Genomic DNA, 26,665 nt, shown 5'->3' with positions numbered 1-26,665 from the left:
AACGGCGCTAGATGACAAAGCCCGCACTCGATGGGCCGAAGGTACACTTATCGTCCTCCTTTGCAACACACACACACACACACACACACACACACACACACACACATATGCTCACACAGACAGTATTCATTACACCAACAGTGTGTCGTGTAGGCGCAAGCAGTCAGACAAAGCAAACAACGCAAACACCACCTGAGCAACAGACGTGTGCACCCAGGGTGGCCGTGGCAGCGAGGTCAGGCGCATCAAAGGGGAGGGAGGGAGGTGGCAGAGAGCAGCAGAGCGATGGATGGTATTGTGGCTGTGCACGTGTGTCTGTCTGTCCGAACCGGTAATGACCTTTTGGGGGCTCAGCGGGGATGCACGGGAAGCGCGGCGTGGTATGGCAGTGTTGTGCACAGCCTCCCGGCATCAGGATGGTCTTCTCCTCCAAAACATACGGCGTGGCAAGTAAGGAATAGGATACACACACACACACACGGCTGGCTGTCTCGAGAGAGGCCCGTAGCAGACCAAGAGGTGAATTACACACACACACACACACACACACACACACACACACACACACAGACACACAGATGGCGGGTAAAAACAGTGTTATAACTTCCATAACTTGTATTATTCACCTTTGGAAAAATGCAATTTGTTAACATTGGTGTATATCATTTTTTCATCCATAGACGCAAAGGTACGAATAAGGCGAGATTCAATACAGTAAAGGAGTTTTGCATGTTGAAGGTTATACGAACTCTTCCCCACCACTTTTTTCCACGCTAAAATGTTTCAAATATATTAGTGAAAAATGCAAAATAGCTCGTTAGCAGCTCCAGGTGTTGAAAGTGACAAGTTGTGGCGTTTATACGACACGAGAAAAGGAAACGAACAAATAATTTTATACAGTGACATTTCAGATATAAATTTACGTGAAATGGCAAAGAATGATGATGATTTGTGCTGAGTATTACGTGTAGCTTTTGGAACGTTAATGCCCGACAGAGACTACAATACGCTTTCGTTAATTCCATGTGTGCGTTTATGAATGAATGAAAGTATGTATGTATGTATGTATGTATGTATGTGTGTATGTATGATTTTTTTTAGTTACACACATGCACGCATATATATATGCATATATACACACATACGAACAAACGTACAGAGATCGAAATATCACGCGTGCGTCCTCAGCTATTCTAGATAATTATTTGAATACATTTAAAAATAAAGGTAAAATTGAGGACATACGATTTAGCTGCACGTGACTTCGATGCCCATCTCGGTTTCATTGGCCCTTGAGCCTGTGGTGGGTAAGCACCACACGGGGCTAGTGTGACATACAGGTTACCACAGTTCACCTTCTCCAGGTTTCCCCAGATACCCATTTATCGACCTCCCCGAATGGAAGGATGAACAGCTGGTTGAACTGTGCGCCGACTGCTCAGGTCGGATTTGAACCCAGGGACCCTGATTTTATAGCTAGGAATGCTAACCACTATACCATGGAGGCACAGACCGAGGGCAGCCTTTATCACCACATTCGAATTACAAACATAATGCTATCACGAAAAGCTAAATGCCACTTTTTTTTCTTTTTTTTTACGTCTTGGCCTATTGCGCCGGTAGGCCTCTTCCCGGTGGATCCTGATGGTCGTTCCAAGGCTTCTTCCCAGTGGGTCCTGACGGTCGGCCCAGCCCGTTCTGGCGCAGGCGAGTGTTTATAGTAGCGCCATCTTGCATTGGCTCATGCTGCCCTCCCGGAGCTCATATTTAATCCTAGAATCTAGAGTCCGGGTTGATAGGTGGTCTTCTGGACAGCATGTGGGTAGTTTTAAGCCACTCGGCGGCGGCAGAAAAATCCCAGCTTGGTGGCACCTGTCGGGGATTGAACTCGCGTCCTCCTGAACGCGGGGCCGTCTTGCTATCTGTTCAGCCACCGCCTACCCAAACCACTTACAATCAGTGTATTTAGTTAATCGTAACATACGGGACAGAAGCTTGACCCCTCACAAGAGAAAACTAAGAAGTGCACAAAGAAGAAATGGGAGAAAAGTGCTTCATATAACATGAAAAGACAGAGAGCGAGCTACATGGATTAGTAAACATTTCTTTAGGACATTCTTAATGACAATCATAAATGAAAAAAATAACTCGGGCAGGTGGGTATAACTGAACACAGATGATGGGTAACCAAAGTATCTGAGTGATAACTTAGAAATTTAAAAAAAAAAATGTTAGGGTAGACAGAGGACCAAGTTCAAAGATAAAATGAGAGCATTTGTCAAAGCAAGATTGAGTATACCAATATCAGACAAAGAGGTGGAGGATATTAGGAAATGCATTAGTCCTGCAGTGAACTGTTGTATGTATGCATATATATATATATATATATATATATATATATATATATATATATATATATATATATATATATATATATATATATATATATATATATATATATATATATATATATATATATATATATATATATATATATATATATATATATATATATATATATATATCTATATATATATCTATTTCTATTTTTATATCTATCTCTATATCTATTTCTATATCTCTATATGTTTATATCTCTCTCTCTCTCTCTCTCACACACACACACACACACACACACACACACACACACACACACACACACACACACACACACACAGAGAGAGAGAGAGAGAGAGAGAGAGAGAGAGAGAGAGAGAGAGATTTTGTTTCATTACACATACGTATTTATTTGTATCAGCATACTCTTTGGTTTATAAAAATAGGCTTTCTAACCTCAAACTTTACAGCAAAGTAGACTTTACAGTCAGTCCGGGTTATGAATCGCTGCTTTATTGGAAGTCTCTATCGAGGCAGTGGAAGGCTTTTCCCATCTCGTTATCGACCTCCTCCAAGAAGGAAAAAGGAATGAGGAAAGTAGGAGCTTGCTTCTCTTCTCTTCAGCGGTAATGGGAACCATTCCTTGATATGGTTTTCTTTCTTTCCTTCATTCCGGTTAAGTTGTCTGTACCTGCCAATTACAATATTCCAAGACACATTATCGAAGAGTATCATTGTACTCGCTTCGACTACAATAATTAACAGGTTCTTCCAAACATCCAGCCTTTATGTAAGTTGTTCACTTAATCATAAAAGCGCCCGCGCACGTGCGCGCGCACACACACACACACACACACACACACACACACACACACACAAATATCTATATATATATATATATATATATATATATATATATATATATATATATATATATATATATATATATCGCTCCTTAGCTCAGTGGTTAAAAGCTCTGCGCTGCCAGGCTTCGTGGCCTGGCAGGCGGAGGTTCGAATCCCTCCCAGACCGGAATTTTTCTGGTTATAAGGAGACGTTACTGTCCCGCTTTTAGCAAGGGGGACGGGGTGTGTGGTGTGTGAAGGTCCCAGCTATATCCAGAGAACGACTATGGTGAGCATGCTCTCGTCGGGAGGGTATTATCTGGCGACTACGAGTCCAGCTCGTGATCAGGACATAAGTGAGTGAATTGCACACACACACACACACACACACACACACACACACACTGAAAATCACCGCCCCGTCACCTGAGGGATGAACCAATTACCTCAACCCACTTGTAATCTAACCGCTTCCTGCATGTGTGTGTGTGTGTGTGTGTGTGTGTGTGTGTGTGTGTGTGTGTGTGTGTGTTTATATGCATGTATGAATGTCTGGATATTATTTGCTTCTTATCCGCTCACAAGAATTTTTTTTATCTTAATCTCTGTTTTCAATCAAATGTATACTTGAATTTCACTATGTCTGTAAGCGGCTGCATGCCCTTGAGCGAGCCATATATATCCGTTACACGCATTTGCTTTTATTTCCGTCAACCTCTCTCAATTTTCCAATACAGCTTATGTAATCCAAACCTCTATTTCCGTCCATGTATCTGCCAGTGTTCCCACGGCGGCCCTCTTTGGTGTTATGTAACTTTTTGCCCTTTAAGTTATTGGTATTTCGCTGTCCGTCCCTTCCTACCCTTCCCTTCATCTTTCTCGTTCCCCTTCTCTCTGCTACTCTCTTTCACCTTCTCTTCCTCTCCCTCTCTCCCTCACTCTCTAATCCTCCTCCTCTGTCCATCTCTTACACTTCCTCGCCCCATTCTCCTCTATCCCGACGTTTTCATTTCCTGTCCCCGTTCTTCTCATCTCCCCTCCCATCCCCTCTTCCCTTTCCTCGCTTTCTCCTTCCTTTAAATATCTTCCCTCCCTACGTACGAGTATTCCTCTCATCCGCGTCCTCACTCCCTCTTCTTCGCCCACCCCTCTCCTCTGAGCTGGGCCAAGTCATTGCCTCTCTTTCGTCACCCTGTCACTGCCCTCTGCCACATCAGAGCCTTGCCGATGCTCTCATTAATAACTAACCTTCACCTCTACATGTCCTGCTTTTACCATCTCCGAAATCGATCGACTAATCTATGAAGCTTCCGTCATTCATATATTTCTCGCGGGTTATTAATGCCGCCACATCATTACCACACCTTTGATGAGTCGTGTGACACAGGCCCCCGCTGTGCCCACCCTCGCCCTGCGTCACTAACTTTGTATTGACAGTTATGCACGTGCCCTCTCCGCCTACGCCTTCCCTCACCTCTTCACCGTTTCTCGTCTCTATTGTTTTTTTTTTTTTTAGTAAAAGAAGCAGCTCAAGGGCATTTTTTTTTTTTTTTTTTTTTTTTTAGAAAAAAAAGTTCGCTAATCACTGCCCTTATGGGTAGGCGGTGACTGAGTGGTTAGCGTGCGGGCCCTGCATTCACCGCGTGATGGACGACGCGGGTTCGAATCCGCCGTTGCCGCCTGGGATTTTTCAGCCACCGCCGAGTGGCTTAAGACTACCCACATGCTGTCCTGAAGACCACTCATCAACCCGGACCCCATCCAAGTGAATCAAGAACGAGCTCCGGGGGGCAACATGAGCCAAGAAAAGATGGCGCCACTATAAGACACTTTCCTGCGCCATGATGGGCTGGGGCCGACTACCATCCAGGCTCCTCAAGAAAACCCTATCGTCGCTATAGGCTGCACGTAAAAAAAAAAAGTGAGTTTAGAAGAGTGGCCAGAGGAAAGGCCAATTTCGGAAGGAGAGGTGTCCTGATACTCTCCTCTTTAATGAGTTCAAGTCGTAGGCAGGAGGAAATACAGACGAAGGAAGATTCTTCCAGAGTTTACCAGTGTAAGTGAAGATGCTCCTTAACTCTTGCAGCAAGGAGTTGGACAGTATAGGGATTAGCTCGAGTAGAAAGCCGTTTGCAGAGGGGCCGCAGGAGGGGGGAGGCATGCAGTTAGCAAGTTCAGAAGAACAGTCTGGTTGAAAATATCGATAGATGATAGAGAGGCAAAATGGTGTCGGATTTTAAGAGGAAGAAGACTGTCAGTATGAGGAGAGGAGTTGATGAGATGAAGAGCCTTTGACTTTACTTTGTCCAAGATAGCTGTGTGGGTGGAACACCCACACACATGAAATACATATCCCATACGAGAACGGACAGGGCCCCTGTATTTGGATAGCATCTGGGAGGGGGAAAAGAACTGGCGGAGACAATACAGAACGCCCAACTTCTAGGAAGCTGATTTAATAAGAAAGGAGATATGAGGTTTCCAGTTGAGATTTTGAGTATAGGATAGACCGAGAATGCTTATGAGGTATTTCCATTCTTAGCAGGTGTCACCACCGTTAGAGCCATGGAGCCCACGAAGCTTGAGCTATTCTTTCAATTATCGTAAATTACCTGTCTTTCTCTGGGACTTGTAACAATTATACTTCAATATAATAAGTGACATTATTGTTAATAATAATGTTGCTGATCATTCTTGTTGTTTTATTTATTGCTAAACGAGAGAAAATATAAATGCTGTCCGGCAGCCTCTCCTCATCCAAAATCGTTCTTGCACGAAAGATCTGTGAAGTCGGGCAGAAATGAGCTTTAAAAAAATATTATTTATGTTACATTATATGCTGAGTACCTGTTTTGGCTGCATCGGTGTCACCTTCGGTGAAATTTATCACAAACATTTGGGCGCCAGGCATCTCGGCAGAAAGCGAGCCTCCTTTGTTTTTTGTCCGTGTGCGACATTGGCTTCCGTCCAATAGTGTTTCTCTCTACCCACAACTCCTGGCCTTAAACGCCATCACCTTTGACCTGCCCACGCTTCTGGTAGCGGCAGGCGTCCACTCAAGGTCATGGTTCATCTCACACAACAACAGCAGTCACTTGAGGGTGGAGTATAATATGCTGGGAGCATAACTTTTTTACTGTTGCAATCATTCTCTTCCATGCTGAGGAGTATTCCATCTCGTGACTGGTCATAAGTTTGCTGTTTATGGAGGAGGATACTTTTTTTCAATCGTACAAAGTCTTCTCTCGTACCCTTATAGTAGTTTGTTTTGCCGCGAAAACACGTTTCTTTTATGAGTCTCATGTATGTCTCTTGACAGTCGATCATATTTTCTTGTAACCTTTGTTTTCCTGGGTTGAGAATATTTGTTTCCTTATGCCAGAGCACCGTATAGAACCTAACGAGCTCTGTATAATTATCATCTTGTAACGAGTGAGAGGCAATGCAGTGAGACAAATTCGGCTCCTTAGCTCAGCCCTTACGTTACCTAACGTAACATAATCCAAGTTAAACAGTCTCTAGTCTGGTTCTGGCTACCGCTTGTTTCCATGTCGCGTCCCACGCAAAGTTTGCATCAGAAAGGTCCTCTTTCGAGGGCCGCCAAAGCACTCCAACAGCAACCGCAGCTGAACACACTCGAGGAGCGCCGGAGGTGAGAACCAGAGCCAGGCAGGGATACAGTTCAAGTTGCGTTACGTTAGGTTAGGTTAGGCTCGACCGGGAAAGTTAAATGGCAGCTTGCACAGGGCAGGGCAGGGCAGACTTAGTAATGCAGGACAGGATGGTGTAGGGATAAATATGGCTGGGCAGGGCAGAATAGAGCAGGTCATGGTATTGCAGAGCAATGCAGGGTAACGAGTGCACAGAACATGTTTCCAATTAATTAAGACAGAGGGAAACATTGTTATGAGGAAATTCTGATTAACATGCAAGGTTGATAATTTAGAAGGTTTAATCTAGTGTTGCTTGATGGGTCGTCCAATCGATCACGCAGAACCCCCTCAGCATTCTGAATACTGACTGAATGCTGCAGAAAGACACTTCTTGAAGCAACTACAGATGAGCAGCCACCGCATCCCATTCTCATTACTCCCTAAAATCAGTCTCAGCAGCCACGTGGGTGCTAGAAACCACGGCAATAAATGCTTAAAATTTGGTAAGATTATGTACTGATGGACGAACGACACGAGAGCGATAGGTCGATAAGGAGGAAGCAAGTGATGGAGTCAGGATTTACGATTCGTACACGCGGTCTTATGTAGAAGTTACGGCCTTGAGGTACCTGCTGGAGGTGATCAGGAGTTTGAGATTGCCTTCCCTAATACGTTCTGACGCAGGGCCCTCCATTTGATCCTCCGGGAAGCCTCATGACACCCACCACTGCACCGTCTTTGTCTCCTCCGCCCCTTATCCTCGCCGCCCAATCATGTGTAGGAGGTCCGAGGCACCATGTCCTACCCGCATGCCACTTCTTTCCCCTTCCTCTCTTTGTCATCTTATCTTCCCACTCTCTTTCCCGTCTTCTCTTCCCTTTCCTTCTTTTCCTTAACTTACTTCCTCCTTCCTCATGCCACCCCCCCATATCATCTTATTTTCTTTCCTCTATACGTCCGTCACTTTTTATCCTTCATTTTCTTATCATTCTCTTTCCTTCGTTTTCCTGTTGTATTTCCCTTCTTCTCTCCGTCACTCTCCCAGCATGCTGCACTATCTCCCCGCATCATTACAGTCTTCTCTATTTTTTTTTCCTTCTTTTCTTTGATCTCCTTTTCCTTCCTTATTTTTGCTTTCTGTCCCCGTCTATTCAATCAGTCAATCAATCCTTTATTTCCTCCATCTTCCCTCCTTTCAGAACACTTCCTCCATGCCTCCTTCTCTCTCCGTTTATCTCCCTAAGGCACAAGATTAGTTTGTCAGCGTCTGTTTCTACCATCTCAGCTAAACGTGATTCCCCATTTGGCTCGTATTACCACTCTCTCTCTCTCTCTCTCTCTCTCTCTCTCTCTCTCTCTCTCTCTCTCTCTCTCTCTCTCTCTCTCTCTCTCTCTCTCTCTCTCTCTCTCTCTCCTCTCTCTCTCCTCTCTCCTCTCTCTCTCTCTCCTCTCTCTCTCTCTCTCTCTCCTCTCTCTCTCTCTCTCTCTCTCTCTCTCTCTCTCTCTCTCTCTCTCTCTCTCTCTCTCTCTCTCTCTCTCTCTCTCTCTCTCTCTCTCTCTCTCTCTCTCTCTCTCTCTCTCTCTCTCTCTCTCTCTCTCTCTCTCTCTCTCTCTCTCTCTCTCTCTCTCTCTCTCTCTCTCCTTTGAGAATGGATGCTTAGGAATGGCGGTGAAACAGTAGAAGGGACGAAGAGGAGGAAGTAGGAGTATTCCCTTCCCCATCTTTAGGCTCTTGATTCTTTTTTTCATCCTCCATCATCCTTGACCCCTCCTTTTCCTCTCTCCTTTCATCAACACCCCTTTTCCAAATCCACCTTATCCAGAACCCTCTCGTTTCTTTCACTCCCCTTCCCCTCACCCTTTTTCCTTCACCCCTTCCTCTCTCCTTCAGTGTGACAAAAGAAAAGAACAGTGACCGTGGTAGTGGTGGCGATAGGACTGAAGGATAAGAGGGAGTGACTGCTGATTATTAAGGTAGTGGTGATAGTGATGAAGAGAATGAAGTTGTGACGGAGATGTTAAGGATGACGATGGTGATAGTGAAAGTAGAAGTAGTGAAGGCTGGTAAGGGTAGTGGTGGTAGTGAAAATGGTGATGATGAAGAGGAAGGGCGTGAAGGGGTTATGGAGCGGTGAAGTGGTGAGTGAAAGAGTGGTGGTGGTGGTGGTAGTGGAGATGGTGGTGGTGGTGATGGAGGTGAAGTGCAGATCGGTTTTGGCTTCGAAAGTTTATCGTCTCGTGTTTCATCGTTTTGTATTTTTTCAAAGTTCGGGGAGAGATGTGTATTCAGGGCGGCAAACTTTCCACCCCGCCTGGAATAACGTGTGAGCAAGTTTCTTGAGGCAAAATTTCTCGCTATCGATTCCTCCTTCCATTGCAGTCTTAAAAAGATAGAGATAGATAAATGAATAAAAGGAATGAAGAAAGGGAGATATAAAGTTGAGGTAAAATAAAAATATAGTTGAGAGTAAAATAGACATTTGTAGATGAACAGACAAAGAAAGGGAAAGGGAAAGACTAAACTAAGAAATGAACATGTTTTCCAAAGCAGCTTATATACGTATACCTTAATCGAGTCCTCCATAATAATCTATAATTATATGCAGTTTGGTTGAAAATTCGACCCACGAAAAGATAATTAGAAGCTCCAATAAATTGTAAAAATATGAGAAGGAAAAACCAATAAGCAGATTGGTGTTAGGTTCCTTTCGTGCCCTCTGTCGTCAACTCCGTCGTCTTGACAACGGAAAAAAACTAATATTGCTAATATAGCATAAAGTTGTAATTGAATAAGAGTAATATTTCGCTAAACTTGCAGTCATTCAGTGAACTCAAAAGAGTTTTCCTTTTTTTTTTCTAATGTTTCTCTATCGCGCTTTTTTTTTTCTTGGGAGAAAATTAAGACATGATATTTCTCCGTTGCTTTTCGCACATCCACCACATGCCCGCGGCCGCAAGTATAACGTGCCTGCAAAGGAGCCACCAGTGTGCCTACAAACCTCTGCATTGCGCTACGTTCGTGTGTTTGGTATATATATCATGTCACTACTACAACACTTCTAGGAAACACTGAGAAAAAAGTAACCATTAAAGTAAACTCCGCGCGAGTTTAATATAGCCTGAAGTTTTAGCATGTGTTGATAGTGCAATACTTCCAGGAAGCGGTGAGAGGAGTAAATAATGAATCTTCTGAAATTGGTAGCCTGTCCATCATGCCATAACGTGCAGTGTAAATACTGTGATCGCCTCCCTGGCTGGTTGGTTACTCGTGTTCCTGCCAGTCACTGCCTCTCGAGGCTTTAAGTGGCGGCTCTTCACACACTCGAGGCGTCTGGTGCCTCGCCCACCGTCAGGGTATAGCCGGGGACATGCATGCTCCGCTCAAGGCCCGCACACACCAGGGGGCGACCGCTTGATGGATGCCCACACATGGATGTAAGGAAACGACAAAAGGCTAAGTCTAGCTTCTTATCGTTTTCATACCCCCTTACGTGGGCCCTCCAGGGGTTCTCAACCTTTTTGATCTTATGTACCCCTTCAAGTTTTTCAGTTTTGGTCACGTACCCCTAACCCAGAATGCAGTACCAAGAAGGTTAAAATGAAATGTATGGTTTATCAAACACACACACACACACACACACACACACACACACACACACACACACACACACACACACACACACACACACACACACACACACACATTGTGTGCGGGCACACACACTCTCCAGTATGTGGGCTCACACACTCTCCCTTGTGGGGGCACACACAATCTCTCTTGTGCGAGCACACTCTCTCTCCCTTTTGCGGGAACACACACTCTCCCATGTGCTGGCATACACACTCTCCATCATGCAGACACATACACACACACACACACACACACTCTCGGTCCCTTGTGCGGGCACACACACTCCCTTGTACCGGCACACACACTCTCTATCCCTTGAGCGGGCACACACACCCTTCTTTGTGGAGGCACACACACTCTCCCTTATGCGGGCACACACACACTCCCGTACGGGCACACACACACTCCCGTATGCTGGCAAACACACTCTCCCTTTTACAGGCACAAACAGTCTCCCTTAGTTTATGAAATATAAATTGTATTATACATGTGAATTAGACACACATTTCAAGCATTGAACCTAGGAGCTAGTGCTGATAGGAACTAATTACTATCATAAGGAAATACTACGTGATTAGCTGCTACTATTTAATAAAATACTCGTTTCTAAACCATTGAGGGTGTATGTGAGTGAGATAGAGGGAGAGAATGTTAGAGGACGACCTCCAGTGAAATGGAGAGATAGGGTACAGGAGTACGTTACGGAGAGGGGGCAAAGATCAGTGAAAAACTTTGAGCAGGCAAGGAGGGAGTGTATGAATAGAGAGAGATGGAAACTCTTCTGCCGTGGCTATCCCATGGTGGGAACCCCTAGGAGCAGGCGTCGATGAGATGATAAACCATTGCGACAATAAACTAGCGTTGCATACAGTTAGTTGCAGCTGGTAATTAGTAATGGTGATAGTTATGTTTATATGTGTGATTGCATAAGAAAAAATACAAAAACATATCTACAGGCAATTTTCCCTATAACTGAATTTGAGCCAATATTTACAGTTTATAACTAGTTACTCACGGTTAAGTGACTGTGTGTGACTAGCATCCCAAGCGTGAAAAAAAAACTGATAAAGTAGAACTAAAGAAGGTATTGTGTTCCAATGACTGAGCTAGTGCTGGTTGTTAAGGCTTGTAACTAGTTCTTAGTAACTTACAAGGAAGTCCCTGTGTGTGACTAGCATAAAAAAAATACCAAGATGTAACTAAAGTAGACATATTTTTTTTTCAAATAGGAGTGACTGTGAACAAGTGCTATCATGAACTATTCACTTGTAGCTAATGTTACTAGTTACTTACTCAGTCACTGTGTGTAGCTAGCATGAAAAACATATGCTGCTTCAGTGAGATGGTTGGGTTTGTTTCTTTGCTACCAACAAGTTAATCCTCGGTACAGTCTTTGGAAGCCGAAACCGAAGTATTTTGAGAAACCAGTCACGTATCCTCAAAATTCCTCTCCCGTACCCCAGGTTGAGAACCCGTGGTCTAGACGCTAGACGGCCCACATTGTTGCTTTTTTAGGTGCTGCCTGTAGCGCCGGTCGGCTTTCTTGAGGGGTCTCTTCTACGATCCCCAGCCCGCTATAGTGGCGCAGGCGAATTTTATTTATAGTGGCTATCGTGATATATGGCTCTTGCTTGGCCCATGCTACCCACCGGTGCTCCACTCGAACGAAGTCGCTGAAGTTAGGGTTGATTGAAGATCTGGGCAGCGTGTGGTTAATCTTCCGCCACTCGGAGATGGCTTGAAAAATCAGCGTATTTCGGTGGGACTCGAAGCTAGGTCCAAGGGCTCACCACACCCGCACGCTGAACCCTCGGCTCCTGAGGAATAGTTTTTTTACTAACTCCTCCACATCCATAAATCTACCTAATCTTCATATAAAGCTTTCAATCGAGTTTATGCATCAACTACATAATCATGCTTTATTTGTTCGACTCATCCGTTATACTTATCCATGAAAAAGGTTTTGCCCATCGCCTTCCGAAGTCTGAATGTGTCCACCTTATACAAATTGTTGAATGTTCTAACATGTTATCAATTGAACTCTTATTAATCCCCTTATCTTATGCGAAACTTCATTCAAATCACATTGCAGTCCATGGCTTTTCAAAGAAGATATCATTTAAGCGTCTTTGGTCCCATGTATGGTAGGTTTTTAAGCCCTTGGATCATTTTGCCATTATTGGAGACAATCTATGAGACAATCTATATCCTTTCTTTTAAAAGACAACAAAATTACTCTATCCCATGGTCTTTTAGCCAACTAAGATGGCCACACAGAGAGTCGGAAACTCTCCATTCATGGTATACAGTGGGTGACGTGTTGCCAATGCCCGTTTTTTATCTCATTTTCTATTCCCCGGTGGGTCAGCGCCGTGACACGCTGAGGTCTGGCATGAGGCATTTATAGGTCTTAACCCGTGTGTTTTCTTCGAGGTGCGAACTGTTCTAGCTGCCGCTTGGCAAACTTTCAAACTAACACCGAGGCCAAGGTTAACCAGTGACATGGACAACTCCGTCGCCTTTCTAACCAAGATATAGTATGAACAGACCATAGGCCGCCTATGTGCGGGGCACATATTCCCAAAGTCTCTGTGGGTATGTGGTCCCTGAGTGAAGACGCTCGGTTGTAACTTCGAAACTAACAACGGGCCGTTCTGGAAAATACTCTCATTGTGATTACCACTCAAAATTACTTGATATATTTCCAACCAAACCTTATATAACCTAACCTAACCTATCCTGCCCTGTTCAAGAGTAGGCGGCACATACTCGTACAGTAGGGATGAGCAGGTAACGTTTATTTGAGTACCGGTTGTACCGGTACCCGAAACTCCGGTACCGTTAGTACCGGTACCGGTAGCGGTACCGAGAGGAGTTTTATTTATCTTAATGACGTCGATGAAATTCCTAATTAAATTTTATGTAAAGAAATCTCTCTCTCTCTCTCTCTCTCTCTCTCTCTCTCTCTCTCTCTCTCTCTCTCTCTCTCTCTCTCTCTCTCTCTCTCTCTCTCTCTCTCTCTCTCTCTCTCTCTCTCTCTCTCTCTCTCTCTCTCTCTCTCTCTCTCTCTCTCTCTCTTATTTAAACATAATATTTCTGTACAAAAAGGAGGCTCAAAATTAGACTTTTTTTTGGTTTAAAAATTTCAAGAGCCTGTGTATGGGACACAATTAATTGTCCACTGTTGCACACACGTACAACATAGAAATACAAAATACAAAAATGATAGAAACACATGTAAAAACAATTTGTATTAGTGTCACTGTCATTTTACGTTTGTACCACTAGCGCACTGGGATATCCCTCACGCCACCTGTGAGCGGCCAGTTTCACCTGCTGCATGTTCATGTTCTCAACTAGAGAAATGTCTGCCGTGAACATGTTCCACAAGCGTGTGGTCCTGGCTAGTGCTGTCTGGAGTGGGATCGAGGCACCTCCACAAGCTGGTCACTGGAGAGTGCAGCGCGTGGAGGAAGCCTCAAGGTGCTGAGGTGGGGAATCCCCTGCACCTGAGCTTTGTGGCACACCACCAACGCTGAGACGTCCCGGCGGTGTTCCAGCGACGTCACGGTGGCAAACGACTCCTCCAGGTGCTCGCTGGCCTCCACCAGATGCAGTGTTCGTCGCTGCACTGCGTCGAGCATCTGCATGTGGGTGGCAGCACTCGACATCCAGCACAGGGCACCGTACTCTAGATACGATCGTATATGTGCCTTGTAGAGAGTGAGGATGCCCCGTGGGTCGAGGGATCCCGCTACTCTTCGCAGGGCAGAGACTCGCAAGGAGGCCTGGCGGGCAACAGCTCGGACGTGGTGGTCGAAGCGCAGGCTTTGGTCCACAGACACTCCCAGGACCTTAATGTTGTTCTGGAGGGGCAGACTCTTGCTTCCAATACGCAGCTGGCCGGAGACTGCTCGAGAGGCGTCTGGGGACCGTGAGATGACCATGGCCTGCGTCTTCTCCGGGGCGAGGGTGACCTACCACTCCTCTCCCCACTGCTCCACTAGCCTGAGCTGCCTGTTGATCTCTTCGACGGCGCGCTGGCTGTTGGGGCGACAGTAGGAGCGGCAGAGTGTGCAGTTATCGGCGTAGACTGCCAGTGCCGATAGCTGGCGGAGGAGATCGTCGATATATATGTTCCACAGGATTGGGCCAAGCACGGAACCCTGTGGAACTGAGGCTTGCACTGGTGAAGGCCTTGATGACTGCCCGTTGATCACCACCTGAAGGGTCCTCCCTTGGAGGTAATCCTTGAGCAGCATCAGGAGGGCACCCTGGACACCCTTGGCGCGAATGAGCCCCGCGTGCCAAATCCTGCCAAAAGCTCCAGCAATATCCAAGGCTACCACGAGTGTGTTCAGGCCTTCATCCAGTGCGTCTTGCCAATCCTTGGAGAGGAGGAGGAGGAGGTCCGCGGTGGACCGGCCAGGGCTGTAGCCAAACTGTCTCTCTCTCTCTCTCTCTCTCTCTCTCTCTCTCTCTCTCTCTCTCTCTCTCTCTCTCTCTCTCTCTCTCTCTCTCTCTCTCTCTCTCTCTCTCTCTCTCTCTCTCTCTCTCTCTCTCTCTCATCTATTAGATAATTCTTCATGTCCGATACTTTTCTTAAAGGTTTACTAATATATAATGTTATTGTTATTAGACTATGAGTCCATCCACAATAACTATATATGCTAATATTTTTATCGAAAAAATAAATATTCACTCGTGTGAGGAAGAAATGAGGAACATCATGAGACTGGTGGTATCCAGTGTCGGTACCGGAGTAGTGGCTGGGTACCGTTGTACCTAACTGGTAGCGTTAGTTAGCGTACTAACTCAGTACCCGCCCACTCTACCGTACGGGCTTCATTGACAGGGACCTTCGTGCGTCGTCTTTTATTTGGTTTAAAGGGGCTGTTGTGACATGCAATTCTAGTTTAAGTAACGTATATTATTTTGGCGATGCATTCATCTATGGATGTCGCGGTAAAGACGTGGAAACTTACGCCACGCTTACTCGTACCACCGCCTTTTTTATGCTAATGCGAAAGGCCTGATATACAACGCCTCTTGTGGGAAAAGAGTCAAAAGTATTTATAGATGGTGACTCAAGAAAAATGTTCCGCTTGAATCACCTAGGACGTGAAGCATTGTGCAAACGGTCCAAAACATGCCTTGGGGGAGGCGGTGGCTGAGTCGACAGAGTGACGGCACCGCGTTCAGGAGGACGCGAGTTCAATCCCCGCCTGGTGCCACCAAGCTGGGATTTTTCAGCCGCCGCCCGTGGGCTTAAACTACCCACATGCTGTCCAGAAGACCCCCCCATCCCCGGACTTCTAGATACTTAGGATTAAATGAGAGTTCCGAGGGGCAGCAGGAGCCAATGCAGGCAAACTGGCGCTACCTATAAACACTCGCCTGCAGAACTGGCTGGGCCACCATCAGGAAAAAAAAAATTGTTCCATTTATAGTAAACAGCGTCCATTCTCACTATGTTTTTTTTTCTATTGTCAGTCGTTAGGTGGTTGATATTTTCTTTAGCAACTCTACAAAACAGGAAACATTATTAAAACAAAGGTCCAATCAGTCTAATTCCCAGTCCAATCAAGCGTTCGATCACTCTGATTTCCGCTCATTCCATTTCCTGTCACTTATTAGGAGGGCGGGGACAGCCATAAAGACAAGCATTATTCTTTATCTTCTCTCTAATCCAGCGATTTCGGCCACTTATGGCCTCGGAACCCCTGAAGTGAGTTATAGACTGTCAAGTATCCCTTACATTCCCTTGATTCCCTTGATACAGCACCGCAAAGTAAAGTGATAATGCTGTTTAAAGATTTGTTTTCAATCACTAAATATACATGAAAAGACTGTAATTAGTTCCTCCAATTTAATGTCACTATCCTTTGAGTAGAACAGTATAGCTCTGCACTCCTTTCTTTTCTTTTGTATTGCTCTTTTTTTATGATTTGCACTGCGAAATAGAACTATTGGTGTTGCTGTTGAGGTTGTTTTTTCTTCTTCTTCATCTTCTTCTTCTTCTTCTTCTTCTTCTTATTATTATTATTATTATTATTATTATTATTACCTCCGCCAACGAAGTTGGAAGTAGGCTATATTTTCGGTCCGGTCAGTATGTTTATTTAGTATTTGTTTGTTTGTTCGTGTACAGTCTCCTGTGCACAATTTTGCGGATATCTCAACCAAATTTTCAGGGAAGCTTCGTGTCCATCCAGAATATAACCCATTATTTTTTTTATATCAAAGATCAAAGGTCAAGGTTAACGTTGCACAAATCGTCAGATTGGCCACAACTTCGGTTCTCGTCATCGTAGAGACTTCAGACTTGGTTCATATTTCAGCTCATGGAAAGATGCACCTTGCATGGCCTTGACCTTGACCTTGACCTCGAAAAGTTCGCCCAAGGTCAAAGTAAAAAAAAAAGAATTTCATCAAATTTCGAAACAAATGCTTCCCTATGATGCACCTTGCATGGCCTTGACTTTGACCTTTGACCTTGACCTCAAAAAGTTTGCTCAAAGTCAAAGTTTAAAAAAAAATGAATTTAATCAAATTTCGAAACAAATGCTTCCATATGATGCATAGGATCACAGTTGATGCCCATACCAATTTTCAGGACGATTTTTGGCGGAGGTGTGCACTCTCCGAGTGCTATACGTCTAGTTTTTATTATTATTATTATTATTATTATTATTATTATTATTATTATTATTATTATTATTGTTGTTATTGTTGTTGTTGTTGTTGTTGTTGTTGTTGTTGTTGCTGTTGTTATTATCATTATTGTTGCTTTTGTTGTTGTTGTTGTTGTCGTCGTCGTCGTCGTTGTTGTTATTGTTATTTTTATTGTTGTTATTGTTATTGTTGTTGTTGTTGTTGTTGTTGTTGTTGTTGTTATTATGTTTACTGGGGAGGGACGATAACATTTCTCCCGCCATCCCTTGAGGATCATCCCGGGCACTGATCCCAAGCCTCACCTGCAGCCCCGCCACGTGCAGTACAGCGAAGGCGCGCATCAGGCCGTCACTCACCTGGAAATACCCACACTTGTGCCATCTCTCTCTCTCTCTCTCTCTCTCTCTCTCTCTCTCTCTATATATATATATATATATATATATTTATATATGTATATATGTATATATATATATATATATATATATATATATATATATATATATATATACTTACTATTATCTATTGAACAGAGAGAAAGAGAGAGAGAGAGAGAGAGGGGGGGGCGGTGCATGGGTCGGGAAGGACTCCGTTGAGGAATACATTACTTGTTCCTGGATGAGCAGCAGCTGGCGCTCTGTTGATAGGAGGATACGGCAGGATCAGGTTAATGGGAACCGATCCGCACGTGGGTGGGGGGGAGGATGAGAAGGTGGAGAAGGAGGAAGAGGAGTAGGAGGAGGAGGAGGAGGAGAAGATGACGAGGATGATGATGATGCTAAAGAGGAAGAAAAAGGAGGAATAGAAGATGGAGAAGGTATTGAGACAGAGAAATAGATGATAGAGAAAAAAAAGAAGATAAATTAGAAGAAGAAGGAAAAGAAAAAGAAGGTGAAGAAGCAGATGGTGATAGATGACGATGAAGGTTAGGAAGACGAAGATGAAAAAGAAAAAAATTAACAACAACAACAAAACCAAAAAATAACGAGAATAACAATAAGAAAATCAGAAAAAAAATGTAAAGAAAAGAGAATAAAAGTAGGTTTGTTGATAGGGAATGATAAAGAGAAGTAGAGGAGAAGAAACAGCAAGCGATATCAGTGTGAGGAGGAGATGGAGGAGGAGGATTAGGACGAATAGGAGGAGGAGGAGGAGGAGGAGGAGGAGATAGGTGGAGGTGGGAATGGTTGAGTAAGGAGTGTATAGATAGATAGGTCGAGTGGACGATACGGGTCGAGTGGACGCCGTATTGTTTGTAGTGGAAGAAGAGGCTGGTCCGGGCGGGGCTTTGATAATCTAGGCTATTAGGTCGGCGTGACTGTGTGGCGAGGAGAGGGGGGGGAAAAGGAGTGGAGTAAAGGATGTACGTGAGAGGGAAGAGGAGGGAAAACAGAGGAAGAAGGGGAAGGAGAAGGAAAAACAATAAAAGGAAGAGGCATAGGATAAAAAAAAATAGTGGTGTTGATTGTGTAAATATCTTCCTACGGACAGAATTTACCGAGAAATATGACGAAGGTTTATTTGAAAGGGAAGCCGAAGCGATGTTGAGGAAAGGAGGTAGTGCTGAGAGGCAGAGGGAGTATAGGAGAAGGAGGAGGAGGAGGAGGAGGAGGAGGAGGAGGAAATATAGAAACATGGACGAGCAGGCAGCTGAAAGCCTGTTGGCTCATTGCAAGACTGCCTGCTCTTAATGATTTAAATAATCCGTCAGCCATTAGAGTGACCTGCAGAAAAGAATTAAGCACTTCGGTTCATACTCGTGAATACGTATAGTTCACTCCTTTCGCAGCAAAGTGACGATCAATACGAAGCTTAAAGGAGTTGATCGTTTCCGAATTAACTGCTGCAAAAAAGCTGTTCCAGTGGCGGACTATTCTTTTCGAGAAATATCAGTCAATCAATCAATCAATCAATGGAGGCATACGCAGTGGGCCACATCGCCTCGCCACACCCTACGACGCCAAGACCGGGGGCTCCTCCGGACAAGTGTTCATGTCAGCCCCCTTCTCATCCGAAGTGCCTCCTTGCAGAATCTATCAACTTGCTCAAGCCACAAGCTCTGTGGGCGTCCCCCTGTCCTCCTCCAGTATGGATTGTCTCAGAAACAACCCGATGAGCAGGGTCAGCTTCTGGGTTGCGTGCCACATGTGGCAACATACCCATATAGCAGCAGTTGACGTTGACGGACTATGCATGGTAATATATGTCTAATTGGTATCACGGAGTAATCGCCGGTTTGACAGTCATTCCAACGATATCCCATGATTCTGCGTAGACACTTATAACCGAAGGCACCAATCCGCCTCTCCAACTCCCTATTTAGTGTCCATGTCTCACAGGTAGAGAGTAAGACAGGGAGTACAACCGACTTGAAGATCCGGATCTTTGTCCTTTTACATAGGTATTGACAACACCATATACTCGTGCTGAGTGAGGCCATAACACCGTGGGCCAAGCCAATCCGCCGTTGAATTTCAAGTTAGTTGAGAGGTGAACACCAAGATACTTGTGTGTGTGCACTGATTCTAGGTCTGAATTATGGAGAGTGTAAGTGTGATGGATGGGGTTGTGAGCTCTGGTGAATCTTAATAGTTTACATTTGTTTGGTAGGAAATGCATCTTCCAGGTGCGCTCCCACCGCTGGAGGGCGTCCGAGTCTTTTTGTAGTAGTCTGCAGTCGTCACTAGTCTTTACTGCTCTAAACAGCAAACTATCGTCGGCAAATAATCTAGTGGAAGAGTTAGGCGTTGATAGTGGAAGATCGTTAATGTACAGGAGGAAAAGAAGGGGGTCTAGAACGGTGCCTTGTGGGACACCTGAAGAAACAGGGACAGTGTCAAATGAAGATCCGTCAAGAAGAACATGTTGAGTCCGGTTAGTAAGAAATGCAGTGATCCAGTGAAGAATAGGTCCTGAAATACCGTAGCATTTCAATTTTAATGTCAGTCTTTTGTGCGGGACTTTGTCGAAGGCTTTGGCAAAGTCTAACACAATAGTGTCAACTTGTTTGATGTCACGTCGGTCAAGTAGCCTCGTAATGTCGTGAAATGTAGTAATAAGTTGCAATTCACATAAGCGTCTAGGTCGAAAGCAGTGTTGTGAGTCAATACTGATGCTGTTTGTGTCAAGGTGATTCATTATGTGTTTGAGTATTACGTGTTCAAAAATTTTATATGGAATCGATGTTAGTGAGATGGGGCGATAATTGGCTGGGTCAGTCCGGTCACTTGTCTTGAACAATGGATTAATGTTTGCCAAAAGCCAATCAGAGGGTAATTAGATGGATGATAGGGATTAGGTGAATATGGCCTGAAGGATGGGGGCAAGGATGGGGCAAAGGATTTAAGGATGAGGGCGGGAATGTTGTCGGGGCCAGTGGATTTAGTTGTGTCAAGTCCTTCCAGTAATTTCTGTACTCCGTCAAGGGGGACTCTCGGAGGAAAGGGGCTGTGTGGCATGTTTGGTGTCAGGTTGTCTTCTTGTGTGTACACCGATTGGAACTCTGTGTTGAGTATTTGTGCTTTGTGTTGTGGGCTGGTTACTAAGGTGTTATTGTTGTCTTTCAGTGATGTAATTGTGTTAGTGTCGTGTTTGCGCGCCTTTAAGAATTTGAAAAAGTTTGTTTTGTTATTTCTTACGTTGTCTGCGAGGTAAGTTGCTATGTGTTTGCGTTCCGCTAATCTTATATTTTTGGCAAGTGTCTTTTGGTGGGTTTTGTAGGCGGTCCAATTATCTGTTGTGTTGTATGTCTGCACCCGTCTGTAGAGTCTTTGTTTCTTGCGATGTTGTTTGCGTAGCTCCCTGGAAAACCAGGGAAGTGTGTGCCTACTAAAGAGTGTTTTTTGTGGTATGTGTCTGTTCATTGAGTCGTGTATGGTGTGTTTCAAGTTGTTCCAGTTGGTGGAAGGAAGTCTTTTGTGTGGGTCTGTCGCAAAAAAATGTCAGTGCTGAAAGCAGTTTGGTCTTATTTGATTATGTCTAAGTCAGCCCTCGAATAAAGGAATATCTGTCTTGGTCTTTGATTATGTCTAATTAGTCGGAGGTCAGCTTCAATGATGAGTATGTCATGGTCACTAAGTCCTGGAACAGCCAGAGTGTTTCTTCTGTTAAGAATGTTGTTGGTGAGAAAAAGGTCAAGTGTGTGTGCTGTGGTCAAAGGGCCACCGTGGCCAGCGGGGCGTGTTACAGCATGTGTTCATGTTGGCTGGAGTACCGTTTGTGAGAGTGAAAATATATGAATGATGTCAGTGAATGTGTCATGTAGTTTGCGTATGTTTGTGTGGGGAATAATGGGGTTGGGGACGTCAGCATCGGGAGGGTCAAATGGGGAAATTGCAGTCCAGTCAATGTCAGGGAGGTTGAAATCACCTGTAATCCAGATGTGTTTGTCTGCCTGTATGCGTGAAAGAGAAATTTGAAGATTGTGTAAATAGCTTTGGATTGAAATTTAGGATACTATCTCTTTCAATCCAAAGCTGGTTGTTGCGCCTACGTGCGCAACGACATCATTTGCTCTCGTGCCCACGACCTTGACTCCTTTGAATTTTCCACCATCTGGTTAAGACTTCACTGTCATTCTATTACTAAATACATCTGTGCTGTTTATCTCTCACCTAACTCTACCAACTATGTAAAATTCTTTGACTATTTGAATTCTAAAGTGGAGCACATCTTGACCCACTCTCCCTTCGCTGAAATCTCCATCCTAGGAGATTTCAATGTTCACCACCAGCTTTGGCTTTCATTCTCTTTCACTGACCATCCTGGTGAACAAGCCTACAACTTTGCTATCCTCAACGACCTAGAGCAGTTGGTCCAGCACCCTACACGTATTCCCGACCTATTAATTCCTTCCGTTTCTCTGTTTTTTTTTTCATATTTCATTGTCTTTTCTCTTTATGTCATCTCCAATTTCTTCTCTTCTGGGATTATTTCGCGGACATTCATCTCTCTCCCTCATGGAGCAGTGGTTTGCGTGCTTAGTTACGAAAGCGTGGCCGGGTTCGAATCCCGGCCCAGCAGTATGCGTGGAGGTCACCGAGCTGTTCATCTTCCCTTTTATTTCGGGATAGTTGAAAAATGGGTACCTGGGGAAGGTAAACTTTGACAAACCCGGACGTTACACTGGCCCGTGTCCCGGGGTAATGAGTTCTTCCCATCACAGGCTCAAGGGCCAAAGCAGCGGAGATGAGCACAAAGGTCACGCGGAGCTATGCACCCAACTCTTTAATTCATCTCTCTCTCTCTCTCTCTCTCTCTCTCTCTCTCTCTCTCTCTCTCTCTCTCTCTCTCTCTCTCTCTCTCTCTCTCTCTCTCTCTCTCTCTCTCTCTCTCTCTCTGATTATCCCGTCGTTTCATGTTACATCATCTTTCACATTTTGTTTTCTTCGCGCTGATCCGTTTTATTTTTCGAATAATATATATTTTTTTGCGTGAGGTGTTAATTATGTTATAAAACCGTAAAGAATGTATAACAATACTAAAATAGAATACAATAAAGAAATGCAACGGCAAATATAAAGTGAAATTTCATTAGCGCAGCAATATAACGATCAGTTATATTGCACCTACCGAACGGGCGTGAGCTACTCCCGGTGAGGATATATGGGAAGCGAGGAGGGTGCAAAAGCCCTTCAAAGACCCTTCCCATGTCCTCACTAACCGTTTCCCTTTTGTCTCATCAACACCAGAGAGCAGTTCAGCATGCTCTCTAAAGACAGTTCCTCTCTCTTTCTACACCACACTACATTCACACAACACACACACCTTTTCCCAAAATTCAAAATTCAAAATGGCGGACCATAAATTCCCCCAGGGAGGACTCCCCTTCTGGCTGCCGATTTGAGAGGTGTCCTAATAACTCCTCGAACCTCCTCCTTATCAATTTCTGCAACATTCGTGGTCTTCGTTCTAATTTTCATTCTGTGGAACACCATCTCTACTCTGTTCCCTCCTACTATCTCTATCCTATCTCAATCCAAAGCTCTAACTCTACTCCTAACTCTACTAACTATGTAAAATTCTTTGACTATTTAAATTCTAAAGTGGAGCACATCTTGACTCACTCTCCCTTCGCTGAAATCTCCATCTTGGGAGATTTCAATATTCACCACCAGCTTTGGCTCTCATCCCCTTTCACTGACCAGCCTGGTGAACAAGCCTACAACTTTGCTCTCCTCAACGACCTAGAGCAGTTGGTTCAGTACCCTACATGTATTTCCGACCGTCTTGGAGACAGGCCCAACATTCTAGACCTCTTCCTTACCTCTAATCCTTCTGCTTACTCTGTCAAACTGTTCTCTCCGTTGGGCTTCTCCGATCATAACCTTATTTCTGTTTCCTGTCCTATCGCTCCTGTACATCCTCTGGTCCCATCGAAGAGGCGATGCTTCTGGCATTTTGCTTCAGCTCGGTGGGACGACCTGAGGATGTACTTTTCCGATTTTCCGTGGAATGATTATTGCTTCCAGGATAGAGACCCCTCTGTGTGTGCTCAGCGCATCACAGAGGTGATTGTCTCTGGAATGGAGGCATACATTCCTCGTTCTTTCTCTACTCCTCACGCTAAAAAGCCTTGGTTTAATCACGCTTGTTCTCGTGCTGTCAATGATAGAGAGGTAGCTCACAAAAGGTACCAGAGCCTTCAAACTAATGCTAATTATGAACTTTACATTTCTGCCCGAAATCGTGCCAAATCTATTCTCCGACTAACCAAAGATTCTTTCATTAATAGAAAATGTCAAAACCTTGCTTTCTCTAACTCTTCCCGTGACTTCTGGCATTTAGCCAAAAACATCTCCTCCAACTTCACTTCTTCATCTTTCCCTCCACTCCTCAGTCCTGACGGCAACACTGCCGTCTCATCTATCTCTAAGGCTGAACTCTTCTCTCAAACTTTTTCTAAAAACTCCACTCTGGACGATTCTGGGCATATTCCTCCTACTCATCCCCCCTCTGACTCCTTTATGCCTGTTATAAAGATTCTTCAAAATGATGTTTTCTATGCCCTCTCTGGCCTCAATTCTCAGAAGGCTGATGGACCTGATGGAGTGCCTCCTATTGTCCTTAAAAACTGTGCCTCCGTGCTGTCACCCTGCCTGGTCAAACTCTTTCGCCTCTGCCTGTCAACATCTACCTTTCCTTCTTTCTGGAAGTATGCCTTCATACAGCCTGTACCTAAGAAGGGTGACCGCTCCAATCCCTCAAACTACCGTCCTATTGCTTTACTTTCTTGTCTATCTAAAGCTTTTGAATCAATCCTTAACCGAAAGATTCAAAAGCACCTTTCCACTTCTGACCTTCTATCTGATCGCCAGTATGGGTTCCGCAAGGGGCGTTCTACTGGTGATCTCCTAGCCTTCTTAACTGACTCTTGGTCATCCTCTCTTAGCCGTTTCGGTGAAACTTTTGCTATTGCGCTGGACATATCAAAAGCTTTTGATAGGGTCTGGCACAAATCTTTGCTTTCTAAACTACCCTCCTACGGTTTCTATCCTTCTCTCTGTACCTTTATCTCCAGTTTCCTTTCTGACCGTTCTATTTCTGCCGTGGTAGACGGTCACTGTTCTTCCCCTAAATCTATTGACAGTGGTGTCCCACAGGGTTCTGTCCTATCTCCCACTCTTTTTCTGTTGTTCATTGATGATCTTCTTTCCAAAACGAACTGTCCTATCCATTCCTACGCCGATGATTCCACTCTGCATTATTCAACTTCTTTTAATAGAAGACCCACCCTTCAGGAACTTAACGACTCAAGGCTGGAGGCTGCAGAACGCTTAGCCTCAGACCTTACTATTATTTCCGATTGGGGCAAGAAGAACCTGGTGTCCTTCAACGCCTCAAAAACACAGTTTCTCCACCTATCCACTCGACACAATCTTCCAAACAACTATCCCCTATTCTTTGACAACACCCAGCTATCACCTTCCTCAACACTAAACATCCTCGGTCTATCCTTAACTGAAAATCTCAACTGGAAACTTCATATCTCATCTCTTACTAAATCAGCTTCCTCGAGGCTGGGCGTTCTGTACCGTCTCCGCCAGTTCTTCTCCCCTGCACAGATGCTGTCCATATACAGGGGCCTTGTCCGCCCTCGTATGGAGTATGCATCTCAGGTGTGGGGGGGCTCCACTCCCACAGCTCTTCTGGACAGAGTGGAGGCTAAGGCTCTTCGTCTCATCAGCTCTCCTCCTCATACTGATAGTCTTCTACCTCTTAAATTCCGTCGCAATGTTGCCTCTCTTTCTATCTTCTATCGATATTTCCACGCTGACTGCTCTTCTGAACTTGCTAACTGCATGCCTCCCCTCCTCCCGCGGCCCCGCTGCACTCGACTTTCTACTCATGCTCATCCCAATACTGTCCAAACCCCTTATGCAAGAGTTAACCAGCATCTTCACTCTTTCATCCCTCACGCTGGTAAACTCTGGAACAATCTTCCTTCATCTGTATTTCCTCCTGCCTACGACTTGAACTCTTTCAAGAGGAGGGTATCAGGACACCTCTCCTCCCGAAACTGACCTATCTTTCGGCCACCTCTTTGGATTCTTTTTAGGAGCAGTGAGTAGCGGGCTTTTTTCTTTATTAATGTTTGCTTTTTTTGTGCCCTTGAACTGTCTCCTTTGCTGTAAAAAAAAAAAAAAAAAAAAAGTCTGTATTAGTAGAAGGCGGTCTGTAAAGAGCAGCAAGAAGAAGCGATTTACTGTTGAAGGTTTGTAACTGGACCCAGGTGATTTCGCAGTCTGTGTCAAGGTCAGGCCTATGCTTAACACAAAGACCTGGCTTGGTGGCGATGATAACACCGCCACCTTTGCCGAGGTCTGTCGGGCGGTCTTTACGGAAAACTTTCATACTAAAGGGGGGAGGGAGAAGCTCACTACTGTCAACGTAAGGAGTCAACCATGTCTCAGTCCCTACTATTATATGTCGGAGTTATGTGAGGTGATTAGATGGTCTAATTGGGCTATTTTATTTTAATACTACAGAAATTAATTGTTAATAGTCGGAGGGAAGTGTGGCTATGACGTGGTGAATGCGGAAATAAAGGGATAGGTGAAGATGGTGATGATGAAGAAGAAGAAACGGGAGGGAGTGAAGAAGTAGAGGTGGCAGGTGAAACGGGAGGCGATGAGCAAAGGGAGGAAAAGGAAATAGGGACTGGGCAAAGTGGAAGGGTAGGATTGGGTGTGGGCGATAGGGCAGACCTGGGGTTGTTAGTAACGGAAGTGAGAGGTGAGTGATGAGTCAATTAGACATGCAAAGTCCTAGTGACATTAAATTTAATATGATTTCACATAGGTTTAAGGACAGACCACCTAGTCTGGACCAGTATGTGTGGTCTGAATGTCTTTGTAAATTCTCTCTCTCTCTCTCTCTCTCTCTCTCTCTCTCTCTCTCTCTCTCTCTCTCTCTCTCTCTCTCTCTCTCTCTCTCTCTCTCTCTCTCTCTCTCTCTCTCTCTCTCTCTCTCTCTCTCTCTCTCTCTCTCTCTCTCTCTCTCTCTCTCTCTCTCTCTCTCACCCATGT

General features: G+C 44.6%; 1 protein-coding gene across 1 annotated transcript in view; it reads left to right on the top strand.

The window, feature by feature from the left end:
* The first annotated feature begins 285 nt into the window (after positions 1 to 285).
* Positions 286 to 26,665, top strand: part of LOC126982193 (uncharacterized) — a 79,895-nt gene continuing 53,515 nt past the window's right edge. Inside the window, exon 1 of the mRNA XM_050834045.1 lies at positions 286 to 450. Within this exon, the coding sequence (XP_050690002.1) occupies positions 360 to 450 (91 nt within the window). The 5' untranslated portion in view covers positions 286 to 359. The remainder of the gene's footprint in view (positions 451 to 26,665) is intronic.

This window comes from Eriocheir sinensis, chromosome 4 (genome assembly GCF_024679095.1).
Source record: "Eriocheir sinensis breed Jianghai 21 chromosome 4, ASM2467909v1, whole genome shotgun sequence".
Taxonomy (NCBI): Eukaryota; Metazoa; Arthropoda; class Malacostraca; order Decapoda; family Varunidae; genus Eriocheir; species Eriocheir sinensis.
This window is presented reverse-complemented; position numbering and strand designations above follow the sequence as displayed.